The sequence below is a fragment of the Neolamprologus brichardi genome, chromosome 14, assembly GCF_056152115.1.
Source record: "Neolamprologus brichardi isolate AB-2024 chromosome 14, ASM5615211v1, whole genome shotgun sequence".
In the NCBI taxonomy this organism is placed as follows: Eukaryota; Metazoa; Chordata; class Actinopteri; order Cichliformes; family Cichlidae; genus Neolamprologus; species Neolamprologus brichardi.
In genome coordinates, this window is record NC_142117.1 from 9,036,270 (window position 1) to 9,063,293 (window position 27,024).

General features: G+C 41.0%; 1 protein-coding gene across 2 annotated transcripts; it reads right to left on the reverse strand.

Annotated features, from left to right (window-relative positions):
- Positions 1-595: 595 nt before the first annotated feature.
- On the reverse strand, positions 596-27,024 carry pxylp1 (2-phosphoxylose phosphatase 1). Of its 2 annotated transcripts, XM_087850762.1 has the most exons (6): positions 26,919-27,024; positions 22,631-22,789; positions 11,065-11,253; positions 9,505-9,631; positions 2,510-2,649; positions 596-2,399 (listed from the first exon to the last, which is right to left on the reverse strand). In XM_087850762.1, the coding sequence occupies exons 2-6, from the start codon at positions 22,710-22,712 to the stop codon at positions 1,372-1,374; spliced, it is 1,566 nt and encodes a 521-aa protein (XP_087706888.1). In that variant the 5' UTR covers positions 22,713-22,789; positions 26,919-27,024; the 3' UTR covers positions 596-1,371. The 2 variants fall into 2 exon arrangements, with proteins under 2 accessions (XP_087706888.1, XP_087706889.1); XM_087850763.1 differs by lacking the exons at positions 22,631-22,789; positions 26,919-27,024 and adding an exon at positions 13,525-13,643.

The following is a 27,024-nucleotide window of genomic DNA, read 5'->3' on the forward strand; positions in this document are numbered from 1 at the left end:
AGACTGTTCATCCCAGAATCAAAGGGAAACTCCTGGAACTGTCTTTATCTAAACGTGTAGAAAGAAAGAGGTTTGAGCTTTGTGAACGGTGTGCCATCCACACACATTGCTCCATAAAGACTTTTGCCTTTTGGGAGGATCTACTCTCGCGGATGAAACAAAGAGCCGTTTGGCTTCATTAACACAGGGCACATTTGGCAGCTTGAAGCATATGCTTGAAGATAATTCAAGTTATCAGTCAGAAAGTTGGACCTGAGGGAGCCATTTCAACAGAATAATGATCCTAAACAACAGAAAATCCACCAAGTAATGGGCCGAGAAGTGGAAATCCAGGGTGTTGAAATGGCTTAGTCAAAATCAGAGACAGTATTTTTGAGTTGAAATGGAAGATGGTGGTAGAAGGATCAGCTAACACCTAAAGCAAGACATTTTTACAAGGGTGACAAAACAGGTGTATGAAATGACATTGTTGATATTCTTGCAGAAATTCTTTTAACGACTTTTAAAATAACTGGGTACATTTTAGATGCAATGATTTTATATCATCGCTTTAAAAAAAATCACCAGTAAGACAAAGTAAGATTAGAAACAGCTTTTATTTGTTTATTCAGTATTCAAAATCCAAACCAAATGGGTCATAGCTGAGAAAAAAAAAAAACATTAAGAGAACAGAGCATTAAAACATGACGGCATTTATTTTACTGTTTTACAGTAACGTACGTCTGTTCGGAAAAACGTTTATTAGCCTCAGAAAGACCAAAATGAGAAGAGGAGCGTGATTACTAATAGCACCAAACTGTCACTATTAGAGTACCGCAAACAATTTGAATGAAGCCAAGAATAAAAAGATGCACGGCAATGTGTGAGAATGTTACTGCTAAAAACAAAGCCTGCTGCAAAGATTAAATGTTAAAACAAAACTTGGTCATCTTGAGTTCTACAGCTCAAACTAGCCCTAAGTTTTCACTGAAATACATTATTATACACAAAATATTCCCATCATAGTATTTCCAGCTTCAATATTCCTTTCTTACAGGCATTTGGAAATAATGAAATGTTGCAGTTTCAAGTTGTCGTGGAATGTTGGAATAAAGTGGCTGAGTGCTGTTCAACTTCCCTTGAATTGTTCGTGTTGTACAGATAGAGTCGAGAACAGATCCTTATAAAATGATCGGACGCTTGTACAAAGGTTATAAAGTGAAGGTCATGTTGTGTGTGATTGTGTCACACTTCATGCTCAGAAATGTAAAGGACTATGTTATAAAATGTGGAGACGCTACGAGCAGAGTAAGAGTACGCCGTCTTCAAAACAGGTTCTAAATGAAAGTACAACCATCTGCCATCAAGCTTTACTCAGTCGCCCTCCGTCTGTCAACCAGGGCGCCTGTAGCAGGCCTCCTTGTAGGAGGTGGCATTGACAACGCTGAACATGTCTCTCCTAACAAAAGACAGGAAATTTTTCAGAGGGCAGAGAGGCTGGCTGACCTGGCGGTCGTGTGGGCGACAGAAGGTGGTGTGAAATGTCACGTCCTCGCCGTTGTACAGCACCCGGATGAATGTTTCGCCGTATTTGGCCTTTGACTTCTCACCTTTTCCACCTCTCTTTTTTACTTGGCCTTGTATCGTCGGGGGACTCTTCCACAGTTCAAAGACAATTCTTGCTGCAAACCTTGGGAACCGGGCTTCTTCGAGACCCAGGGCACTTAGCAATGGAGCCACTGTGACATCATGGGCTGAAGAGAGAGTGAAGACCTCCTCTCCCCCGGAACGAGGCTGACGACCAGCCTCGCTGCTCTTAGCGATCCGCTCCATCTTGGCGGCGGTTCGGTTGAGGTAGGGATACATCGCCAGGATGGCGTATTTGTGGTACAGCCCCGCTCTCCTCCGGTCCACCTCATCGTCCAGCTGCTGCCGTCGGATCACGGCAAACTGTTCCATAGTCAGGCATCCGCCGGCGCCACTATCTCCTATGGGAACACATGGGAATGAAAGGCCATGGCACAGGTGGCACAGCAGGGAGTCTATGGGGTTTGCAGCTCGGAGCTGCCGAGTGGGAAGACCCAAAGTTTGTGACATATCCATGTAAGTTCTCTCCAGTTCAGTATCGGCCGCTCTGAGCTGATACTGCCTCCTCTGCTCCTCCTCCAGGTACCTGTTCCTGGCAGGGCAGTCGCAGGCTGAGCTGCAGAACAGCGTGCTCCACTGGTGACGCACGGTCAGCTTCGTCCAATCAAAGTCCGGAAGGAAACCGTAGAGGAAGGCCAGCCCGCTCTGAAGAGTGCGACTCTTCCCTGTGGTCTCCACCCAGATCTGACGGGGCGACCAATCGGAAGGGAAGAGACTGTGTTGTTTGTAGGCGTGGTGGAGGAGCTGCCCATTGCGAAGGTGCTGCACCACACCTGGACAACGATGGGAAAATGAAATGCGGCATGAATGATGTAAAATAAATTATGTGAGTACTCAACACATAACAATGTCTGTAAGAGTTCGGTTCAACTGCTCTTGTCACCTGTCTGCGTGAGTTCTCCCATCTCACAGGCACTGTGGCTTGGCAGACGAGGAACCGAGCCCAGAGGTGACTCCCAGTGGCCGCGACCCCCCAGGCCCATGTGATGGATGAAGGAGTCCAGCAGGGGGTGGGAGGGTTTCCTGAGAGTTAGAAGAAAAGACAAGAGGGGTTAAAGATGTAATCCATGGTCTCATGTTCACATAACACATGAGACCATGGATGTGGTTTCCCCACACAAATATGTGACAGTTAAAAAGCTGCTCTTTGTTTCTGAACGGAGATCAGCTTTTTGATCTTAAAGAAATCGTTAAATTGATCAGAAGTGTCACAATTGACAAATGATGATAAATGAGTTTAAATCATTTTAGGACTTAAAATGTCCAATTACAATATTTCAAACTAATCATAATATTTTCAATCATAAGTGACTTCAATGTAACATCTAAATAACCAAGCAGAGCTCCATTCTCAGCAACTCTACACAATACCCGAATCAAGTTCAGTAAAGGCTGACAAACAGTAGTAGAGTATTTGAATGTGATTAATTGTTTCAAACAGTTCTGTTTATAGGTACTTTCGGCTGCTGCCACAAGGGGTCGCCACAGTGGGCAGTGCTGCATGTTTGGATGCCCTTCCTGACACAGCCCCACAGGGGATTTGTGTCTCCAGCTGGAACTGAACCAACAACCTTCCACTTACCAAGCAAATGTGTACAGCACTATTTGTGAGGACAAATTAATTAAACTGTGCTCAATCTTAAACATTTACTCAGCGTTTTCTTACTAAAGCTGCTTTTTTTTTTAAAAAATTAGTCATCCAGTAGATCCACACATGGAATAACCTTTAGCTCATGTCATTACACCATATAACGCAGCATTGCAAAGGCAAACGTTAACTCTCTAAACTGCTTCTAACCTTTCAACAGAACTTCCTGTTCATATTTCAGCTTTAACCACTGGCAGGCAGCTGTGTGACCCCTGAGTGTCTAACCTTTTTGCTAACATGATGTTTGCTCATTTTAATCCTGCTTATGTTTGTTGTCCACTCAAAAAGATTTTAAATGCATAAAAACTAATACAAATACTCCCTTAATCTTAATGGAAAATCTAACTTACATAATGAATTGTTTATAAAATAATACAATAACTAAAGAAAGGTATTAATATAATAATGCTTTGTCACTCAAAACATGAAACACTCGTAAAGCTGAAACATCCATCCTTGTTCTCCTTCACAGTGACAGGGTCTCCCTCAGGTGTCATGGGACAAAAAGTTAAGTACACTCTGGACAGGTTGCCAGTCTACCACAGGACCAACACACATCTACGGCTAATTTAGAATCACCAGTTAACCTAACACGTCGTTGGACTGTGGGAGTCTTCCTGTGGACCCGAGAGAACCAAAGCTGCCATAATGAGAACATGCAGACTCCACACAGATGGTCCCAGAGGGCCAGTGAATTCAAACCAAGGATCTTCTTGGTGTGCAGTAAAGCTAAAACAGCAAGCCAATGCGTCACTTAAGTCTATGTATTGAGGCTTTGCAGTAATTTTTATGAAGCCTACTAGCATTATCCATCCTCTTACACTTATTCAAGTCAGATCCACACCATGGACAGACTGCCACACAGGGCCAACAGAGAGACAGACAACCATTCACACTCACATTCACACCTAACCCCACTAACTGCATGTTAGGAACCTAGAGTACCCGGAGAGAGCCCACTCAGAAATGGGGAACAAATGCAAGCTGCACACAGAAAGGATGGTGGATTCAAACCAGGCCCTTCTCACTGCCCTGCCAGTATTATGTTTGCATTATATTTTAAAAAAATGTACAGCGTGCTTCCAAAATGTGAGGATGTTTTTGTATTATACAATTTACATAATCTTATAACATCACACTGGGGTATGAAAAAATGATGAAATTGTCATTTGCCCTCTTAGAAATCTTAACAAAGCTGATAAGGTAACTTGTAACGAAAATAATCATCAGTCGCAGCATGTGGTGCCACTCCCCACATTCACCACCAGGTGTCTCTCCAGCACAACACTGCTCTGCAGCAGCAGCACTGTTCAATATGTGTGGGAGGCAATACGGGAAATGGAGATATAAAAAGATGAAAGAATTTGTTGCCTTGGGAGAAATGCACACATGTACACACGCACAAAGCCTGACACCCACTTGAGCACGCATACAAGCACGCACAAACACGTAGGGATGAGGGCAGCGAGAGGAGCAATCCAAGTTGTAGTAGATTAGAGATGATTGAAGATTACAGTTCAATATAACAAATCTGAGGGAGCTGCAGTTCAGCTCACTCAGATTAAAACGGGTCATGCGCACATACACAGTTTCCATAGTGATTACATACTGGTTCGGGAATGAGCCGTTTTAGAAAAAAAAACAACAACAACACGCACACAGAGCCGTCATCACCCTTAAATCATGCCTGTGATTGTTGTGACGCAGCTCTACAGCCAGCAGCTACATTACAAAGGACAATTGCATGATGACAATGGGTAGTTTGTGCTTTTTATGCCAAAACAAAGGCTTCACAGCACTAAACTCTTTGTTTTTTAATCATTATTGCCTTTTCCTATCATGCTGCATCAGCAGCTGTTGTCACCCTTTAACCAAACCTTTCTCTGCATTATCACAAGTTAATACTCCCTTAAACGACACTGAATATGTGCTATTCAGTGCCCACAAGTGCTCCAGTTCGGTGCCATCAACTGATGACTTTGCTTTAGGGAGTTTGAGACAATTCGCATTTTAATTGGCTACACTGGGAGACTGGATGTCAGCGGATGGGGACACTAGTGCAGACAAAGAGCCAGCCAGGCTGTCTATTAGGCTGATTGTTGCTAACCAAAGATTACACAGCCCAATTACATTAAGCAGGGATTATTATCACTGAATGGGATGGGGGGAAAGATTAGTGTGGCGAGAGGAAGGGATGGAGAAATGAGGAAAGAAGAGGTAGCATGAGTGGAGGGGGTGGGGTAAATAAAAAAGGGAATGAGATGGTGTGGTCAAAGCTGGGATGAAAGCAAATCGGATGACTGGTTCAGGGAGACAAAAACCTGGACAAAGACTGCATTGGTAGAAGAAGAAAAAGCAGAAGAAGAGGAGAAGAGATGTCCCCTGATGAAAGAGCTCAGTTAACCACAGACGGAGACAGTGGGTCGACAAGCTGGTGCCAGGGTACACACACAGACGTGCACACACACAAGGACACACACTGCTGAGCTCTCTGTAAGGATCCTGCCCTGGGCATATGCTAGTTGAGATCCCTGTAATTACATGCTGGTCTAAATAAAAACAGAACTACCTATGTTATTACCAGAATAAACCAAGACAAATGCATTTCAGCTAGGTTATGAATCTTTCTGAGATCTACACCTGAAAAGAATTTTGAAGTGGTGACCAACCAAGCAGCAATGTTTGGGACCGAAGCCAACAAGGAAGTGTCCACCCCCCACCCCTTGAAACCAAGCTGAAGTTGGAGTTTGCTTCACAAGTGGATCAATCCCCATGACCTCTTAGGTTAAAAATCCCAAAATTCAGCCATAAAAATGTCATGTTTACAACATGGTTTTAATTTAAACCATGTTGTAAATGTGAGAAAATGTTAGCGTGACTATGAGTGCGAATGGTTTTCTGAGTCTATGTGTTAGCTCAGCGACAGACTGACGACCTGTTCCCCGCCTCTGGCCCTAAGACAGCTGGGATAGGCTCCAGCGCACCCACGACCCTGAAAAGGATAAGCGGAAGCAAATGGATGGATGGAGTATTTATTCATAAATCTTTAACAGATGAGATATTTCAGTTGGGACTAAATAGACTGAGGACTGACACTGAAAACATGGCCAACAAAAATGAAACACACTGTCATGGTGATCATTTAGTTACAGCCAAAAATGAAAAGAGGTGAGTGTTTACACAGAATATTAACAAGGATGTCACTGACGGAGATGCAAAATATGTGGTGCTAGAAGAGCAAGTTGATGGTTCAGCTAAATATATACAAGCATTAAAATGCCCCTTATAATGCTGAACTTTGCACAGCACGATCTATTTCCCCACAAAGTAATCCTGCATAAAGAAAACTGAGGAAACTCATATTATTGTAGCATTTTAGTGTCTAGACCTTTTAAATAATGCCCACTCTCAATCAAAGGGTTGTTATCAGCAAACTCAGCATGGTTAGGAAACCTGTCCATTCTCAGCTTATCAGGTTTCACATGCTGGACTTTATCATATTCTGTGGTGTTCCTGGGCAGCCTGAGCGGCACCGTGGAATTATGGACACAAGAGAGAAGCACTGCATCTATAAGAAGTTGTTCCTGGGCCTGTAAAGTGTTGTCACTGGCTGCTGTATCACACTGGGCGAAGATAAGAACCAGGCAGTTTTGTGCAGGCGTCTCTGTACATAACTTTACATTTAAAGAGCTTCTATCTCAGTCTGCTGGTATGTATACATGTGTGCGTGAAACCTTTTCTGTTTTTTAGTTGCTCTTCTGTGAATATGTATTTGCAAAGTAGCTTTGATAATTCTGTAGCAAAGAACCAGTCGTCCTCCTGCTTAGAGTGGTCCTGCAGCTCACAGCAGCTCACAAGATCAGAAGGACTAACCATCTGCAATCCAAGACGGCGGAGGTGGAGAAAAATCAAGAGAGATCCACTCAGAGGGGTGTAACTGAATGATACAGAGGACCTCAAAACAGCAAAACGCACAGCACTGCAGCCAGCAGGGAGAATGTGACGTGATGTAATGAGACAGGAAGAGACAGGAAGAGTCAGGACCAGTTGGTCAGCAGCAAAACAAGAAGAGTGGGGATGCTCTCAGACCGATAAACACGAAGATAATGGGACACTTCCGTGTTGGTAGTAGTATTATAGTACAAGACTGAGTATTGTGAGTTTTTGCACAATACACAGGCTTTTGCACATTTCTAATTGCACTGTCTTGTGTCTGTATCGCTCTGTTCTGTCTGGTGTTGCACCATCTTTGGGGGGTTTTTTTTGCAATTTTTGAACATTGCACTTTATGTAGTCCTGTGTTGACTGTCTGTTATATGTCATATGTAGCACCATGGTCTTAGAGGAACGTTTCACTGTGTACTGTACCACTGCAGACGGTTGGACTAACAATGAACGGAAGTTCGGGTAGTGGCGCAATTTGAGATATTTAGCAAGTTGAGTCTTGAATACAAATAACACTAAATTCTTCCACAGTGAAGGCAGTTCAACACCAAACAACAAGACAACGCATCAAATCCAAAATCCGCTGCTATATGCCAGCTTTGCTATGGGCATGGCCATATTACTAAGATGATGTGACATGATATGACAAGGCTTTTTAAATATATTTTTACTTTTCTGTCACAACTAGTCATGGATTACGGTTTATGCTCTGCCCGACTCTGCTTAGATCAGCTGGTTGTTGATTTTGTAGAGTTGCCAACAGGGAAGTCCTGCCTCTGAAGGACAAACTCCAATAACCTGGTGGAAGGGTGTTTCCTCCACCTCTTCTTTACTCATTTTAAATTTCACTTTAGATATTGGCTGATATATGTGGCTCTACATATCTTTGTGAATGAACTTATGTGGTAAAAATACAATCTAAGTAGAGAACTACTTTAGTAAAGACAAAGCAAAAATCTTTGAAAGTCAATATTCAGTAATAAGCACTAAAAACAAATTGCCACTCCGCCTGATGGGAACGCTGTTATTCTGTATTTCATTGTACAACCGTATAGTCACAATAAAGGCATTCTATTCTATTCTATTCTATTCTGTTCCTGCAGGTACTTGATCATAAACCACCTAAAACCAGAGGGACGCTTTATATTTAATAATCAAATGTTCATTGCATATCAGCTGCAACTAACTAATCTGAAATGCAACCATTTGTTTCAGCCTGAGAGATTGGCATGTGGCCTGCACTGTCCAGATGTGCAGAGCTGATGTTGCTGCTTTAAAGCTTGGGGCAGAATTAAGAAGTGACTGAATCTGAAGCCAGGTACACAGCCCAAACACAGGACCGGTCACAGAGAATTTATTGACCATATGGTCCAAAATCCCACAGAGTGTGAGTGCACAAAACCCATCTGACCGAATAACAAGAAAAACTGCCATAGCAACGTGCATTTGCAATAACTGAAGTGAACACAACCACACAGAAGCAGACCTCTTCTGAAGCTCAAGCACAGGGGCAAGCTGGCTTTTAATAACTTCCTATCAGGAAGTCTTGTCTAGCCCCTCTTGACTGAGCTGCAGAGCCGGGAAGAGCAGACGTAAAGTCTGGAGAATGGAGCATAATGAATAAAGGAAGATAACAATGTTAATTTCTGTGTGTGTGTATGTGTGCGTGCTTCCACGCATTTCTATAGGGAGTTTCTGTCCTGCCGCCTGCAATCGCTGGAAAACCAAGCGACTGTCTGGGGTATTTATATGTTTAATGCTTATACAGGTCCTGATTTACCAAGTGTGATGCAAATTAATTGCTGTGAGGCTCTTGAACATCACACAAAAAGAATCTAAAGCTGCTTTCTCATTGAGCTCATTTTCTGACAGCTGTTATCTAGCCAGCAGTTTTTGTAGGAGGATATCAAAGCCTGGTTCAGTAATTGGTGTCTCACTCTCTCCCACTTCCCATCAGGTCTTCCTGCCAACCATTAGACAAAGGGGGCCAGAGTTCATAGCTGGGAGATAGTTACTGCTAAGGAAGCAGTAACTATCTCACAGTGGGCACAAAGCCTTCATTTTCACACTGTAGAAACCAATGTAACACTTTAGCTATGCCACTCATGCTCTTGCCCTTCTGTTAAAAGAGTAAAACACCACACTAATAAGCTTCCGCTACACTTTTAGATCAGTCCAGAAAACATTTCTTGAGGTTTATTGTAGCATCATGTTAGAATAAGAATGTGATTAATGAAAAATGCTGCAGGTTGTATTTGTTCATCTAATAGGAAACGTGGGTGTACCTGCTAGTGGACAGGGTGCAGTCAATGGCGGGTCGCTTGGTCTTGGGAATGGAATAAAGCGGATAGCGATCACCATGGCGAATCATCACATGGACAGACAGCAGCTTGTAGTCAGCAGGACTGTGACCTGTCAGAGGAGACCATCTTCAGCAATGTTCCAATGCATGCAGTGGAAAAAGGCACCATTATTCGCCATTATTCTCCCTTTTGTTAGCAGATATCAGATTACTTATCCAAGCATCAAGACTGTAGTTAGATTAGGATGTAGCAGGCATATGATGATAAAAAATTAGAGCAGGTATGTTAATTTCTTTCTATCAACAATGCAATCACTTTACAAAGTGTGACTCTTAGCAACAAGTACATCGAATCATCTCCCGTAGAGTTTCTGGCAATCTCCACAGAGCTGTTTCCCCAACTATCACTCAGTTGTTTTTGTTACATAGTCCAAAATGTACTCATTCTGACACACAAGGGAGAAATATTTTCAGTTTTAAAGTTCTCATAAATTCACTGTTTTAACCTAGTACCAAATGGAAGGCAGAGATAGTTAGCATATAGTGCACATTTGCAAATGTAAAAAACTATACAAAAAATATCAGAAGATTTGAGACAATTTGAAGCAAAAGTGCTCTGCTCGGGGCATCAACTAAGGCTGGAGTTGGCAGCAACATGAGACACATCAAAGAAATTGGAGCACTGACTGTGAGTGCATGACTGCGAGTGTAAGTGAGTTATTTAAAAGTCAAATCAGAAGATAGGAGATGCAGGGAAATGAGTGTGTGTCCTTGGGAACTTTACACCACCTAAAAACAAAAAAAACCACCACTGCGCATGTCAATAACTTTGGATGCCCAGTGTCTGTCAAATCTAGCTTTATGCCACAGATGCTATAAATCAACAATTATAAATAGCAAAAATACTTTTTATGTTTATGTGGTCGATCCACAAGTATGTGTGAAAAAAAGAAAGAAAAAAGAACATTAATTTTTGATTAACATGTCAGTATTTAAATCAGTATTTAGTGATTGTCCAGTGTCTGTTATGTATCTAATGAATAACAACGTATGTTCTTGTTTTAAACAAGTTTTTGGGGAGATTTAAAAAAAAAAAAAAAAAAAAGATTTATTATTTCTTGTTCTTATGACAGGTGGTCTAATAAATCTAAATGATGAACGTGATTTATTTTCCTCCGGTGAGAGAAACTACCACGCAGTAAATTAGCGGTTGCTTGTGTAACTCATCTCAAGCAGTGCAGAATATTTGTATGGTTGCCTCAGGCTAGAAACAGAGCTGTGCTGTAGTGAGATGGAGCTGCAGCATTACAGATGATGCAGTCCAGGAGAAGTGACGTCTCCAAAAATAACACATCCCTCGTGCGCTGACACACTAAAGCTGACATTATTACTAAATTAAGCATTTTTTGTGCTGTCCATCAAATCTGCTTCTGACTCATGCAAAGAGAGAGTCGGCCTCAAGAATATGTCTCTCACATAACCAAACTCACAATCACACACAGCATTAAGTTTGTTTTTTTTTGTGTCACTGTGCAGGTCTCACCCTCCCAGGCCTGTTCAGTGCGGTTGGGAATGTTGCAGTACCCATAAGCCTCAAATATGGGGTTGGGCTCCTGGGTGTGAGGCTGTGGGAACACACGCTTTCTGCTCTTCCCCACAGCCACCCCGATACCTCCATCCGCAGCATGGAAAGGGCGCTCCTCCACTATCGGTGTGGTGGGGATCAGGTTCACTGTGGAGAAACAAAGTCGCATAAGAACAGGTAGAATTACAGTATATATATGTTTTTTAAGTTAAAAGTAGAAGTAGAAAGAGAAATGAAAGAATTAGGAAAACTGAAAAACATCAATCTAAAGCATCATAGTGAGCAGCTTCACTGGCTTAGAACTCTAAATAGTACAGTTTTGTCTTCTGCCCAGGGATCAACATGGGACTTTACTATTTGGTAAATGGTAAATGGACTGGTTCTTATATAGCGCTTTTCTACTCTTCTGAGCACTCAAAGCGCTTTACACAACTTGTGCATTCACCCATTCACACCCATTCGCACAAGCACATTTCTCTAGGTGCTTTCTAGATAACATTCACACACATTCATACTCCGATGGATGCATCGGAGAGCAATTTGGGGTTAGTATCTTGCCCAAGGATATTTGGCATGCAGACTAGGGGAAGCCAGGAATCGAACCACCAACCTTCCGATCAGTAGATGACCTGCTCTACCACCTGAGCTACAGCCACCCCTTTTCATTCATTAATGTGTGTACAACATTTCAAGTGTTTTCCATAAAACTGGATTCTATTTTTGGCAGTAGCTGGGGTGGACATGCTTACGTGGGTCCCTGCAGGATGTGGGTATTTCTTGTAAAGCCAACTTTATGATATCAATTATGCTCACAACAGTAACCTGGTCCTGCCAGCTGACAGGGAAATATATAGTGCTGAACACGGTGCCATCATGGTACCTTCTTATAATAGTAATAATAATAAGATGGAGTCTAAAACCTGGCAGCACAAGTTTCAAAAGGTTTTCATCTAATGGTAAATAGAGGAGAAAAGTAAAACCACAAAATAATGGAGTAGCAAGACACAGACATCTGAGAAAATCATTTCCATCTCAGTTCATCTCCATGTCAACAGCTCTGTATCCTAAAACCCCCTCACTGCCACCACAGTGTTGCCTAGGCACTGGCTGACCTGTGAACCCGAGGAGAAATGGTCCAAAGAGAGCGGAGCGGCAGTGGGAACTGGAAGGATCATTTAAACGGATCCAACCCTGAAGAAAAAGAGGCTGAACCCACACACACACACACACACACACACACACACACACAAAATCCAGGCTGGCAAGTCAACTGTGTAAACATTACATCCTGCTGCAGAGAAGAAAAAGAGAGGCCCACTGTCTGCCTCATCATAAAAGACCTAATGAGTTTTCATTTCTCAGAGTGAAATGACTGAAAACAACAACAGAGTGTAAATAATGTTACACAGCGCCTTGTCTCCAGCGGGGCTCATCAAGACCGCACAGTTTGCTCAAATATTTACTTCTGTTTGTACTTCACACTAGTATTTACACCTTTTTTTATACAGTAACTTCAGATTGACTTATGCCTGCTTTATATTTTACCATAATACCTTTAAACCCTGAGAAAGCCCTCTGAATTTCCACTTTATTGAAATGTACTACACAAATGAACTGCCTTGCAGTTTTGCTCCAAGGATCATGTTTTCCATTTGTTTAACTGCCACATGCATTGTGAGCTGTCTGTGAAAGACTCCATACTTTCTAATGTCCCGCTCTGAAAGGACAGTAAATATCCTCATGGCCCATCAATGTAACCATTGTGCATATGTGCAAAACCTGATTTAAATAATCCTTTAAAAGGCATTTATCAATTGGAAAGACCCAGACTGTTGCTGCTTCCAGCTATTCAAATGTGAGCTTTGGCTGCTGTTTTTAAAGCGCCTGAGCTTTTGCTTTTAGGATCCTTGGTTTTAGAACAAACTCTGACTCGCAACATCAGTATCTTTTAAATCCCTATTTTTCTGTTTTACTTTGGTGCATGTGCATTATGAGTTTTCCACTCAGTTAGGTTTAGAGGTAAAAATTATTAAAAGGAAAACACAATAGTTCACTCAATAAATATTTAAAAAGTGAGACAAATGGCTCTGCTTTTAGTAAAAGTAGCTGAATGGAGCCATATCTCACATCTCCCTCAGCAGCACAACAATATTATCACACACAATCTGTGCAGCTGATGTACGTAAAGCACAACCTGTCACAGGTGTTTGTCAATGCTTCTTAACAGGTTTGTCCTGATAATCATCGTCTAAGAATTGTAGTACACAAATACTAGAAAAGCTGGTAGACTTTTAGAACATAGAACAAGCAAGAACATCTAAGAACAGTTATTTACCAAGACAAAGCCTGATGTCTTTGTCTTGGTAAATAAAAAATGAAAGTCTTCAGGAAAAGTTTTGAATTTGGACATAAACTCACCACAAATGAGAAAAACGACAAGCTGAGCGACACGAGTGGAGAGCATTTTGACGACCGTTCAGTAGCTCGAGGTCTGACTGCACACACTGGAGCTCATTCATTACCATAACTTGTCCTCCTCCACTCACTGTGCCCCATACACTGCTATCCCCCCCACCACCACCACCACCTCCCAGCAACACACACACACACACACACACAAGTCTGCCTGGACAAACCAAACGTTTGGAGGCCAGTTCAGTCACAGTTGCCTCCACAATGGGGCTTTTGTTACTCCCTGCCCGACACTGTCACGTGCATACACAGAAACGGCAAACAGAGCATTACGCACATGGGACACAACAAATTCATGCAGACATGCTAAATGTGGCTCGATTAACATGCCTTCCAAGTATCCTTCCACCTCCGTCAGACCTGAGAAGAGGGCTACTTGAGTGTTTTCAGCAAAGGTGACAGCATGCAAACATTCATGCATCCTGACTCACAAACTCAAAGCTAAACAGTCTGCCCTGTTAATTCTCCCACCTCTGAGTATGTGTGAGGCCATCATTATAAACACGCAGCCTGATTTTTACCTCAAGGCAAACAGGCGGCTCTGCCTCAGAAATGCACACAAACACATCTGTGTCAAGTCGAGCACTGCTGTGATTATGGAAGTATAAAGATACTCAGAGCATGTGGCTTGGCCTCAAATTAAGAAGGTGGGTGCCCACTTATAGTACCCAACTTGAGAGCACACTGTACTGTCAGCACTACTGTAACCAAAGCCCAGTGGAAAAGATGGAGCAAATATTGACTCATAGTACAGACATAACGAGCAGCTGCAGGCAGCCAGGACTTGTTGCATCCTCACCTTATGTCTAGTGAACGTGAATGGAACAACTCGTGACAGAAAAGCTCATCAAGAATGAAATCATTCACAGCTGGAGGAGGCAGCGCTATGCGGCTTTACAAACAATCCACCGGGACGAAACAGATTAACATCCTCGTGGTTCGCATTTCATTAATCACTAATGGTCAGTGTTACAGCAAAAGCGCCCATAAGCTCCTGATTGCCCCTGATATAGATCTGAGTCTTTTAATACCCCGTATCTGGTCGGATTTATTTTGTCATTAGGGTGGCACAGCAGCTCTTTGGTTAGAATTATTATATAAATGTTAGTGGAAACTGAACCATCTGGAGAAAACAAACAGAAAACATGGAAATGCTAAATCATAGTTAAATGCAAATATGAGTGTAAGGTTTCTACTCCACCTACGGTCTGGTTTAGCTGGCCTTGGGGATGCAAGACCCTGAGGCCAATCATCAAAATCATCAGGATACCTCATTTGATCTTTTACATCCACCTCTGTCAGCTAAATCCTAGAAAGAGTTCAGGGCTGCAGGACAAAATGCATGTCCATGTCTGCAGCATCTACATTAAACATCAATACCAACAACCTAATCAGCTTAGTTTTGTACTTAGGTTATGCCATTAGCATGCCATGCACAGCTGCCATGTCCTAGCAACTGAACCACACTGATGATTTGCTGGATGATTTTTATGACCGTCACAGTTCAAAAGCTCTAAATGAATCTGCATGGTTAAAAGATTTACCAGAAAAAAATTAGGCTATGCATGCACAAGACTCTGATTTATGTATTTACAATTTATGATAAAAATCACATGTAATCTATACTACTCACTGAGATTGGACTACTTTGACTTCACAGGACAATAACTGCAGCACCTGTGGCAATTTTTACTCTTCCTTAAGTGTGTTAACACATGGGCAAAAAGCCCCCCAGGTCATAAACCATATGAAACACACAGGTAATGTAAAGCGTGGTAATCTGTCAGTGTGTTACGCCTATGACAGACTGGCACCGTTCCAGAAGCCTTCATTTTGCCAAATGCATGCTGGGATGCATTTCAGCTCATACATCCTGGCATAAAATAAGCACTAGAGAAAGCTGATGGATAGAGTGAGGGAATATTCTCATTCTATCTTCCAGCTAATATGTCTGAACAGTGCAGACAGTTAGTCTACAACAGGCCACTTTAATAATTAGTGAAGCCATTTAATTTAGTATGCTTGACAGTTGAATAGCTTTGCATTAAAAATGTAGGCTGCACCACAATTTGTCTTTAATGCATATCTATACTACACTAGGTCTATTCGTATCGTGCTCTGCAGTGTTTTGAGCTGTTTTGTTGAGGATGAGTAATAGCGTCTGAACGTTGGCAGGAAAGGCTGAACACTTTCTCTAAAGTCATATTTTCAATACCCGTCTAAATGTTGTTTGTCATGCATTTGCAGCAAGCTGACTCTTACTCTGAAATCCAATCTCATCAAAATACATCAGCCTGTTTTACTTCAAGCAACTAAACAGCCCCACAGCAAACACTCACAAACACCACATCCGTATGTTCCGTATTTTCTATCCACCCAATGTAATGAATGTTTTTTTAAGGGCAACACCTGTATTCGATGGGCTCTTACTATCAGTAAAGGCTAGTCTCAGTTGAGCCTTGTGAGATTATTATATTATCTTATGCCACGTTATACCCCTAATTAAAGATTGTGAAATCATTATGAAGTTTTAGGTTGCATTTAACTCTTGACTTAGAAGAAGGTGACAACTATTAGATTTATTAGACTGATTTGTAGTACATTAGACTGCTGATTTATTGTGAATGAATTACATTGTTTTATGATAAATTACACTGCTGATTTATAAGAAATGCTGTTTTCAGAGAATCATGGCCTTATTTGTCTGATTAGAAAAGAACAGAACATACTGCACAGGAAGCCAAGGTCATAACTTAGGCTCACTGAGAGAGAAAGAATGTGGATGTTTAGGTTTTATGACTTTGGAGGGAAGCTGAAGCTATAAGAATGTAAGAAACTGTCAGAGACTTTGAGATCTGGCGGACACCCTCCTGTCCACATCTCCCGTTCAGACGCTTTATGCTCAAAGTGTTGTATGGAATAAAGAGATTGTTGATTGAGCATTTATACACCGAGTGTTGTTCTTCCTTCAGCCCAAAGATGAAAGAATTGGGGTATTTAACAGCCTATGGAAGAGGGGAGTCAAACATAAGGCCTGGGGGCCAGAATTGGCCTGACAAAGACTGGACTGCTTTGAAAAATGTGAAGGAGGGCAAACATTTTACACTTTTTACTGTATTTTCACAAGTGTTACAGCTTCTCCTACTTATAAAAACCGCTCAGATGACCATACTACACCAAAGTAATTAATAAACAATTAAATGACAAAAGTTCCTGTTTTTTCAGTCTATATTCTATAACATGTATATACTACTATCTTATATTAACACATCACTAGGATTAAATTGCAGAGAAACCTCTGTAGAATGACAGAAAGGGAAGTTTCACTGGGCTGACCCACGATTAAAGTGGGTAATGTAAAAGGAGTTTGACATTCCTGCTACAGAGGAATGATGCCTACTCTGTCCACGGTCTACCAATGCTGGGTGTTTTGGACACTCGGATAGGATACAGTCTAGGATAGAGTGACTTTTACTACAACAATTTTTGTACTTTGGCATAAAAAGCCATCGTCTATATGCCCCCAGACGTCTATAAATACGTTCAGTTACGCACCTTGTGGTCATATCCGATGACTTCTTTATAATACATGTTGAAAGCCTATAACCAATTGACAATACTGAACATAAAGGGCAGGTGAACAAGCTGTTATAAAGGGGAAAACTATTCAAAGAGGCCAAAATGTTTCATATACCAGTCTGTTAACTTGCTTTTATTTTTTCTTCTGCGTTAGCTTCATTTTTCAGCTCTGGAGGGCGTCACTTATTATAAACCAATAACAGAGCCTCTGAAAACCAACTGTGTCTAGAATAAGCAGAAGAAAAGTGTGGAATGTGCGTCTCCAGAGATGCCCGTACTGTAAGATATCATCATGTGGATGCAAATGATATGGTCCGAGACTTTAGCTGCATTGTGTTCAGTCATAGTGTAATGTGCATGTGATATCACAGAGATGGTATCGCTTCATACAGGCTTCATTCATAAAATGTGCAGGTGAAGAGATAAACTGTCTATGGGCAGCTTCTTTACATGATGATAAAAATGACAATGTTGCTAACAGCTGTCTTTGGTCTACTAATAAAAGTGCGAGCTTTGCAGATGCTGCTGTTAGTAATGTTTAATTACTGACTCCATTACTGATGTTTGTTTTGGGGGGGGGTTGCATTTCAATTATGATTTCCAGCAGAAGAAAGACTTTTACTTGTTTGCAAGCTTTTCTTACACCACAAAGGTAATGCAACTGTATTCATACAGCCATGACTTCCACTCTATTTGTACTGTTTTCCTTCTCAGGGAATGATGATCAGCAGGTTACCATAGCAAAAGGGCAACGCTTTTATATAGTGCAAGAAAAACAGAAGACCACGAACAGAGCCTTGAGCCACACCATATTTAACCTTAAAGAATTAAGATGTAGGCTAGCAGTTCTAACATTTCTAAACGAGAGCCAGACCACATATTTTTTCAGCTGGTTTCCAGCTAAGAGGATACCGAGATTGATGGTGTTGAAAACCACACTAAGACTCATGAACGATGGAGTCATAGTTCACTGTTTCCTGCTTTGGTGAGCTTTGCTCCAGCAATTCTGGAAATGGACTGAAATGACACGATTCTTGTTGCACATTTGGGCTAATAATGGCTGGAAAATAATTATTTGGAGAATAAATATAAAAAGAACAAAAAGATAGACAATGCTTTAATTATAGACGCTGGATGAAGGTGTCGTTTCTTAAGTGGAACTTCAATGGCCACAGAAATTATAGAGCAGAATCAGCTGTTCAGAAATGTTCAGAAAGCCAAGTGGGCCGTTGAGTACAATCCCTTCCAAAAGATTTTTTTCCATAGCACTTTCACTGCATGTACTGGTAGCTCAAAAGCATATCCAGATTTTGCTCAGACCCCATCACTGTCGCTGGTAGTGACTGCAGGGGAAGGAATGTGAGAAATGTGGAGAGAGGAATTTGACATGTGCTTGGAGGTATGCCTATTAAACACTTAAGGACACTCATTGGTAGAGTATCATTTCCAAAGAAAAAAAAAAAGTTAAGTGATGCCCGTGCCTGTTAAAACACTGAAAAGAAGCTTTTGGTCTTTTTTGATCCGTCCAAACAGCACTTTGTTTGAAGGGTATACTTATGGGACTTTCTTTTATCGTTGTGTAAACCTCACAGACAACCTGCCTTTCTTCTTCTTTTATATCCTCCCATGGCAGTCCTCTCTCACAGAATCTGACACTCTAGAAGTGCTTGACTCCCACAAAGTTCTGCATCACTTTTACTTTCGCTGCTTACATCTCAAAATAGATTACTCTCAGTTCTCTGGAGTGCCCCAGAACACTGTCATCACCGTCCTCTGGGAGTTCCCTGTCAGTCCCTTCCCCTACCTTTGCCTGCCGTGCTCTAAAGCATGTATTGGTTTTAATTTGAGGTAGTCTGGAGCCAGACAGGCTCATTTACTCATCAATAATCCTCGGTCACTCTGTCTCTCACCGTAATGGTCAACAAACAACAATAAAAATAAGGATGGGCTTTTTCTTAAAAGCAGGCTGGGGGTAAGAAGGAAGAGCAGCACTGGAGCAGATGAACAGGCTACCGAGCAATAGCAGAAAAGTGGAACAAAAACAGAAGCTGACCATCTATTAAACATGAGGAGAAAATCCCTCATGCTTTCCTACCATGCTTTTTCTGGATAATGGCTCAATTCTTTTTCTATTTGTGATGAATAAATGATGACAGCAGCTTTTCCTCAGCAGTATTACTGATCAAAAAAAAGGTTTGTGAGGGCAGTTTTAAACATAAACAGTGCTCTTGGGAGGATTGCTACTTGTGAGCTTAACTACAGGTCTTTTTTTTCCAGACTGTGTTTTGCTGCACTCCTCCCAACTATAACGCTGCTGTAATTTGTGCTTTGTCTATCTTTGTCTTGGTGGTTGTCTTTCCTCTGGTCTCCATGGCATGCTTTGTTCTTTCCCAGTAATCTGGCACATCTGCACAAGCACCATAGCACTATATAGTTTACAAATTCAACCATTCATTTGACTGCTATAAGACTAAGCCATGGATATGCTGGTAAACCAGTTAGCCTGACATACTTTAGACTGCTGATTGATCTTAATAGTTCTAGTTAGCTATCTGAGGAGCTTGTGGATTTAAGTTGCTGACTTGACCTTCAGTGAGACTCCTCCAGTGAGTCCATGTTTGTATTCCTTCATGTTCAGATCTTTGAAGGTAGCAAGAATGTATCAAAAAGCAGAGACCTGATACTCATGTGTGCCAAGTGTTGTCCAAGACGAATGTCGATTTACCTCTGCACTGCTTCTGGCCAGCTGTTCTGCACCAGTATAAACATTGGGCTGAACATTATTAGATCAATGTAGCTGGGTGTAGGAATTGCCTGCATTGACTGACTGAATTGTGGGTCACATCTGCAATTCCACACTGAAATTCAAGTCCTGATAAGCCACAAGAACTATCTCTTAGCTAAGACACCAGAGAATTTAATACTGTTAATGAAAAGGACGATATCAAGTAATGAGGACGCCATGAATGTGAAATTCTGGGCTGATCCCAATATTAAATGTACACTGTGTAAAATCTTAGTGACACTTGTATCATACGATGTGAGAATGTGGTCAAATTGTTCATCAGAAGATACGTGTGATTTTAGGACACTCAAGCCTAATATTAGCTGGCGTCATGTTAGCCTATAAGTAGTTGTTATTGTTGTTTAGCTGGCTTGTTGTCAGGCGTCCAGAGACAGGAGGGTCACATGTCCGTATGTAATTATGACAAAATAAGCAAGCATGTTGATGCATGTTTTCATGTGTTAAGAGTTCTGAGTTCAGTTCAAGAGATGAAGCTTGAGGTGGAGAGGATGAATTGGACATGAGGAAGGAGAGAAAGCAGTGAAGGAGGCAGATGATGAGGACATGGAGAAAGACATAATGAGGAAATTATACATGTACAAATATTAAACCTTTGAATTAATTAAAAGGTGTATTATGCATGTGCCCGGTCTCTAACCACATAAATAAAACCAGATTAGGGGGAACTTTGATATCTAACTGAGTAGTGCTGTTCGATATAACATCTATCGTTTCATTTTACGCTATCGTTTGTTTCGTGGTGTCGCAAAATAAACTGTTTACGGCAATATTTTTTCATCGTTTTGATGGTCACTGTAGTGGCTATATTAATTTAAAAGTTCTCTCTTTCTCTTATATTTAATATAACCACACTACGGACGGACAAGCACTTGTTTTTATGCATTTATGTTAGCAACAGCGACGGTAACACCATTGCGTGTCCGCTTGTTTATGTTCCACATAAACCTTTCTCAATAAAACTTAAGATCCTGTTGAGACTTTTCAAAATAAACTGAATCACGTGAAAGAGCAGATTATTTATTTCTAAAAATGTATGGTTTCATCCAGCTACACGACGCCCAGCTGGAAACACTTCCCGCAAGTCGAGCTACCCGAGATTCACAGAATTTACAGAAAATGTTACATTTTTGAGATTTATATCGTTATCGGGACGATAGAATTCTTATATCGGGATATGAGATTTTGGTCATATCGCACAGCCCTACAACTGAGTTACTGTATTCCAGATGGTTGAGCAACATGGTGGTTTCCACAAACTGGTGACCGCTCCTTTAATATTTTCAATAGAATAATTCTAAGTTAATAAGAATGCATCAGTTTGTTGGAAGACTGTACCTTTAAAAAGAAAAAAAAACGTGTCTTTTTGCTTGTTTAGTTTAGAAAACAAAATGAAATGACCACACTAAATGTCATATAATTTGCTAACACACAGTCAACAAAGCTGATATTGGCTGATATATTAGTCCATCTCCACTTTATAACATTTTTAAATACACTTTGAGTTATAGAGGGGTGTCTGGCACTTTTACAAACAAGAAAATTACAGTCTAGGAGACAAGCATGAGACTGATAGCATGGCACTAATATTAACTTACACAGCAGCTTCCTCCAACATGCTCAACCACTTCTTATTATGTGCGAGAAGGGGAGAGAGGCACAGAAAAACAGTCTGGATTTAAGGTCCCAAAGTGCAATCACTAGATGAGCAAGAGTCACAGCCAGCTTGCTCTTGCATTATTTTCCAAAAGATTAAACTGCAAATTTGTGTCATTCAAGGCAAAATATGAGGAATAATAAAGGAGCAGTAAATGCAGTCATTTCAGCACCCCATCTTACACTTGACTTTTTTTTATACGAGGACAAAATGTTAAAACAGCTGATGAAGGACAGCTCAGGAGATTTTAAAGTCCAAAATACCAGCATAATCCTGTGAGTGTGATTTATGGCAGTCTAATCCTATACGCTCGTCCAGACACAAGCTTGCGGTCGCTATTAACACTTGTGCTGCTTCGGGGGTTTTCATTAAGCCAGTGCAAAACAGCTTTGCAATTTGTTCACCACACCCCATCTGCTTCATCAAGCAGCAATATTCCCTTTCTCACCAGCACGACTTGCAAATCACATCCAGAGCGGGGCAAGCTTGTCTCCTTTTACAGAGCGGTGGTTTCCTTGCATTCACTGCGGCCGGCCGGGATATGCTATCTAGACAATACCTGAAGGGGATGCTGAACAATGACTTGATTGAGAAAAGACACAATTGAGTTCACCTAGACATTCCACAGCAGATGTGAGGGCGACAGAGCATCGACAGAGGGCCACTGGTGCTGCTGGTTATTAATAGAGAGTCAATGGGGGATTCTGCTTTGTTTAGATACAATTGGGATCTCCTGAACAGGACAGCAATGACAGGATATGCATGTGTGAAGACAAAACCACAAGCAGAAGAAAAAAATAACAGAAGCAACTTAAGAGGAAATAGCAGAAAAAACACACTAGTTTATACCTCAGTGTTTCTTTAATAGCAACAAGAGTTCAAAATAAGTTAAAAAAAAAAAAAAACGGTCATGATCCCAACCCCTCCAAAAAAAACAAATCACTCACTTCACTCATTACATGAATGACCTTTAAAAAAAATCAGACATCACACTTCAAACACACCGTACTTACAGAACTGGAGGCTCAGGCTGAGGATGGCCAGTGCTGCTCCACCTACCACCACCAGGAGGAGGAAGCGGTTACGAGCCAGCATCTTGTCATGTGATCATGTGATTGGTCTGCTGCGCCCCTGTCCGTCAGCCATCCAGACCTAGTCCAATCCCCTGCAGTCTGGACACAGAGCCAGGGAATCCATGTCAAACAGTATCTTTACCTTTGCCTGACATCCCTGAAAGTTTCATGCAATAAACTTGTTTCTCCTTGTGCTTCACAACATTTCAAATATTTCAAACATATCAGCAGATAAAGATTTTCCACCCTTTGTGTCATGAAGTTCACTGATATAATACATTTGCCCATATGAAACAAACACTGATGAATGGACACCTCACGAAAGCACAGCTGAGCCATTCTGGCACAAGCTCCGGACTGTTTCAGGAGAATCAATTTGAGCGTGCATCAGATGTGTTGTCTCTGCTGGAAATACTCCAAGCGGTTCAGGCTAACTGGACAGCATGTGCGGGCGCTGAAAACACCACGTCCACTCGCTTGATGTGAATTTACACCAGACAACCACATTTGTCTGTCACATAGATGTAGTACTAAGACACTTTTCTGAAATCGTCATCTAATGTGATCATTTTTCAACTCATCCATGGAGATGGGACAGAATGAAAACACATTTAACTGTCCAGCGTTCTTGATGTCATGATGCATCTAGTGCTGGTTTGTCATTAATAAATCAGACTTTGGTTGCTGCAGCAGAAAAAAGACAGACAAAATTTCATCGCACAAAACAGTGGTGCAGATCTACACTTTGCCTGAAACAGAGCAAAAGTGCAAACTGGTTTGCAAATGCAGGGCATCATCGTCACTTAGAAAGTGTATGAATCAGAATACTTTATTAATCCCGGAGGAAATATGCTTATGCATATTTGCTCTCTAAATTACTTAATGAATATTAAGCTATTGATGAGCTATATTAATGAGCCTCCCAAGCCATCAGTCCTCTGGCTTATTGCTAGTTACCAGCCAGCGAGCTTGTGTACTTTATTATTTCAGCATATTGAAGATTGCTGTTCTTATTCTGGTCACACTTGGCTTCATTATTTGTTTACAGCACAGCTACAGTTCCAGGTGACTTCAAGTCAAATGGATGTTACATGTCACTGGCCAGCAGCAGCCTTTATTCAGTTTGAATTTTGCTGTAAATGAATATGGATCAGTCAGTATCGAGTAATGCTGCTTTAAATTCTTGATGATTTGGTGGACTACCTCTACTGCATGTGGTTAGGAGACTGAAACGGTGTTTGGTAAACATAGCTGATCCTTTGCCCCGGGTTCAATAACTAAAGAGTTCACCATAAAACCAATGTATTATACTGAAATCTGTGATTATTGATTCTGAATTATACTTAAAAACTGCAATAAGTCATTCAACTAATGAGACTGTTTTAAAGCAAGACTGTAATGTGTAACCACCTAAATTACGGTTTGCAAATTTAAAAATGGTCGACTACCTTTGCAAACAGGATATTCAATTAATATTACTGCAAGGCACTTTTACGCATGGGCATTATGATCAGAGGCTGAGCCCACCTAAAGGTTTCCTGGAATCGCCCCTTTTTTGGGTGGTCTTAAAAACAGAAGTATGACATAACTCAGTATGACTGCATTTTAGGGTTGGGGGGGGGGGGGGGGGGGGGGAGTGTCTACTGGATGTTTCGGCATACATACACTTATATTTAATCCAGTGGCGGAGTGGGAGGGGTGGCTTACTGGGCTTAAGCCTGGGTTGTCTTTTCAGAAGCCCGAGGTCTTTTGGAGTTTAATTTTTTCATAGTTAGATGCCTGGCTGACAACTGTATAAAACCACACTGTGGGAATTTATGACTGTGCTTAAATCCCCCCTAATATTGGTATGATCCAAGCTCAGACACTGAGCGAGGGGGCGGGGGGAGCTGCTGCCTGCGAGTGCGCTGTTGGAGAAGCGCAGCCAGGCAAACAGAGGAGAACTGAAGTTCGACCAGGTACCAAAGCAAATCATTCGTACTGTACAAATAAACTGTAAATATGACGGTGTATCACAAAAGAAACGGATCACTTGACCCATATTACGTTACTTGCTCTTCAAGTGAATCAACAAATGGCGAAATGAAAAGCCGAACAACAACAATGCTGTTTCTTTAGAGAGTCTTAGCTTACGTGTGTTTATTTCATATTTTCAGTTGTTTCCCACCACGGCTAAATAAATCGGTTTCAGTAATGTACTGATATATAAGAATGGACATAAGGGGCTTCTTTCAAAGAAAAAACTCTGGTAGATGTTATTTTATATATTATGCTTTGTATGTTGTTCAGTATATTTCTATGCAAAACGAGGAATTTCAATACACAGCAGTATAGTCACAGTTGAAACCAGATATTTACATACACTTTATGGAAAACACAAAAACATTTTTTTACTGTACAACATCAGTTTAGAGTAAACTTGTTTTGTTTTGGATAAATAAATATTGAAATATCTTTTGAATTAGTTAAATGTCAGAATAAAGAGACATGGCTGTCTATTTTTTTTTATCACTTTCATCAAATTTAGGAGTACATATACACTAAGTTTATTGTTAATTAATAAGAAAACTCCGGACGATTCCATTCTGAGCTGAAGAAGCTTCTGATAGGTTAGTAGAGTCCATGTGAGTAAACTGGTGGCACAGCTGTGGATGCATATAAGGCAAAACACAGAGGCTGTTTCTTTGAAATGGGAAAATCGAGAGATGTCAACCAAAACACCAGGAAAAGAAATGTGGAGCTCCATAAGTGTGGCTCAATTTTGAATACAATTTGGGTGCCATTTATAATTAAGAAATACAGATAGAAAGTTAACAAATATGTTTTTTATATTTATCAATCTAAAAAAATAAACATTTAGTCTGATTTGATGTTACAGTTAAAAAGGTGTTTGTGTTTTTATCTGAAGAGTAGTTAAATATCTGGTTTCAACTGTATATTTGATGATGTTGGTGTTTGGCTTGATTGTCAGCACAAAGAGGGAGAGAGAGGAACAGAGAGGGAGATGGAGAATGAGGTCAGAACAGAGAGGGAACAAGAGCAGGTGAGAAACACATGTTAGTCAAATGGTTGTTTACCAAAAGTATCACCGTATCATAGGTACTCATGTATCTCGTACCTAGTGTTTCTTTTTAGGTTTGTTATTTTTTCAAATTCTGTATTTATTAAGTTATGCAGGCTTGTTTGCACAACAAGGCTAAATAATTATATAAACTTTTCTGAATCTAAATAGTGTACTAATAGTGTAGAATTAAAAAATAAGTGTAGTGCAGGTCTATGATGATTTTTAGTGCTACTATCATCTAGTTCTGATTCTGGGTCTGTCTTGGTTAAATCCTAAGTAGTCCTGATTTTGAACTGTTGTAGTCCTGTTTTAATTCCGGATCTGTTCTGGGTCTGGTTGAATTGGGGCTTAGCCCTCGTGTCTTGATACAGCCCTGATTTTGTTTTGCCTTGCTGCCTAATTAAGAAACCTAGTTTAAGGTGTCCTGCATATGTGATATATATTTTTTGCTATATGAAGTCATTCTTTTTTAACAAAACTCAAAACAGAGCCTATTAATCTTTCAGTCATTTCTAACCCCCCCCCCAATCCCACATGCATACTACCCTTTAGGGCTAAGCCCCGGGTGTATCAAATGCTGCCTACGCCTCTGATTTAATCCATATGCTTATTATCTTCTTTTTTTTATGAATAAGGGAGGCCTATTTTAAGTTAACGGGGTGCTACTTTGCACATTGCTTTCACGTGGAACTCAAAGAATCCGAAATAAAGGAGTCAAATAACATTGAGTTATCTGGAGTCACGCTTTAACTAACAAAAAAAACGGAAGTACTTGAGAGATGCGGGACAGAAGGGTCTCTTAGCGTTAGTTAACTAGTTAGCTAACATTTAGCTAGCTGGCGTTCATTAATCTTTCATGGTGCCTCAGCAGTCCCGCTGACTGACAGCTTTATGGACAATACAGCACAGTTGCCAGTGTTATCAGGGTTACTGTGACTCGACTTCCTTTCACTTTATTCGTCTATACCTGTTGCTTCAAAGCGCTGGAAAAAGGGCAAGTTATCATGTTAAAGCGTAGCTTTGTGTTACCAAGCATGAATACATTAAGTTGCCACATCAACAATCCGACTCGCTGCAAAAAAGACGAACAAGGAAACACTAGTTGCACACTTTCGAACAGCTACAATCATCAACAAATCAATATTTTGTTTTTTGTTTTCTTACCTGGAAGAACTGACGCTGTCAGAGCCACGGACAACAGGGTCAAGCACTTGAATCCAGCGCTTCTGTGTCCGCGATACGACTGACTGTGGACAGTGTGAAGAGACCG

Excerpts from the sequence above, each read along its gene's own strand:
- pxylp1 (XM_087850762.1), bottom strand. The coding sequence starts at position 22,712 with ATGCTGGCTCGTAACCGCTTCCTCCTCCTGGTGGTGGTAGGTGGAGCA. Across the intron at positions 11,254-22,630 it reads CAGCCTGAGCCTCCAGTTCT|TGAACCTGATCCCCACCACA; the intron begins GTAAGTACGGTG and ends GTTTCTCCACAG. Across the intron at positions 2,400-2,509 it reads GGGAGAACTCACGCAGACAG|GTGTGGTGCAGCACCTTCGC; the intron begins GTGACAAGAGCA and ends ATCGTTGTCCAG.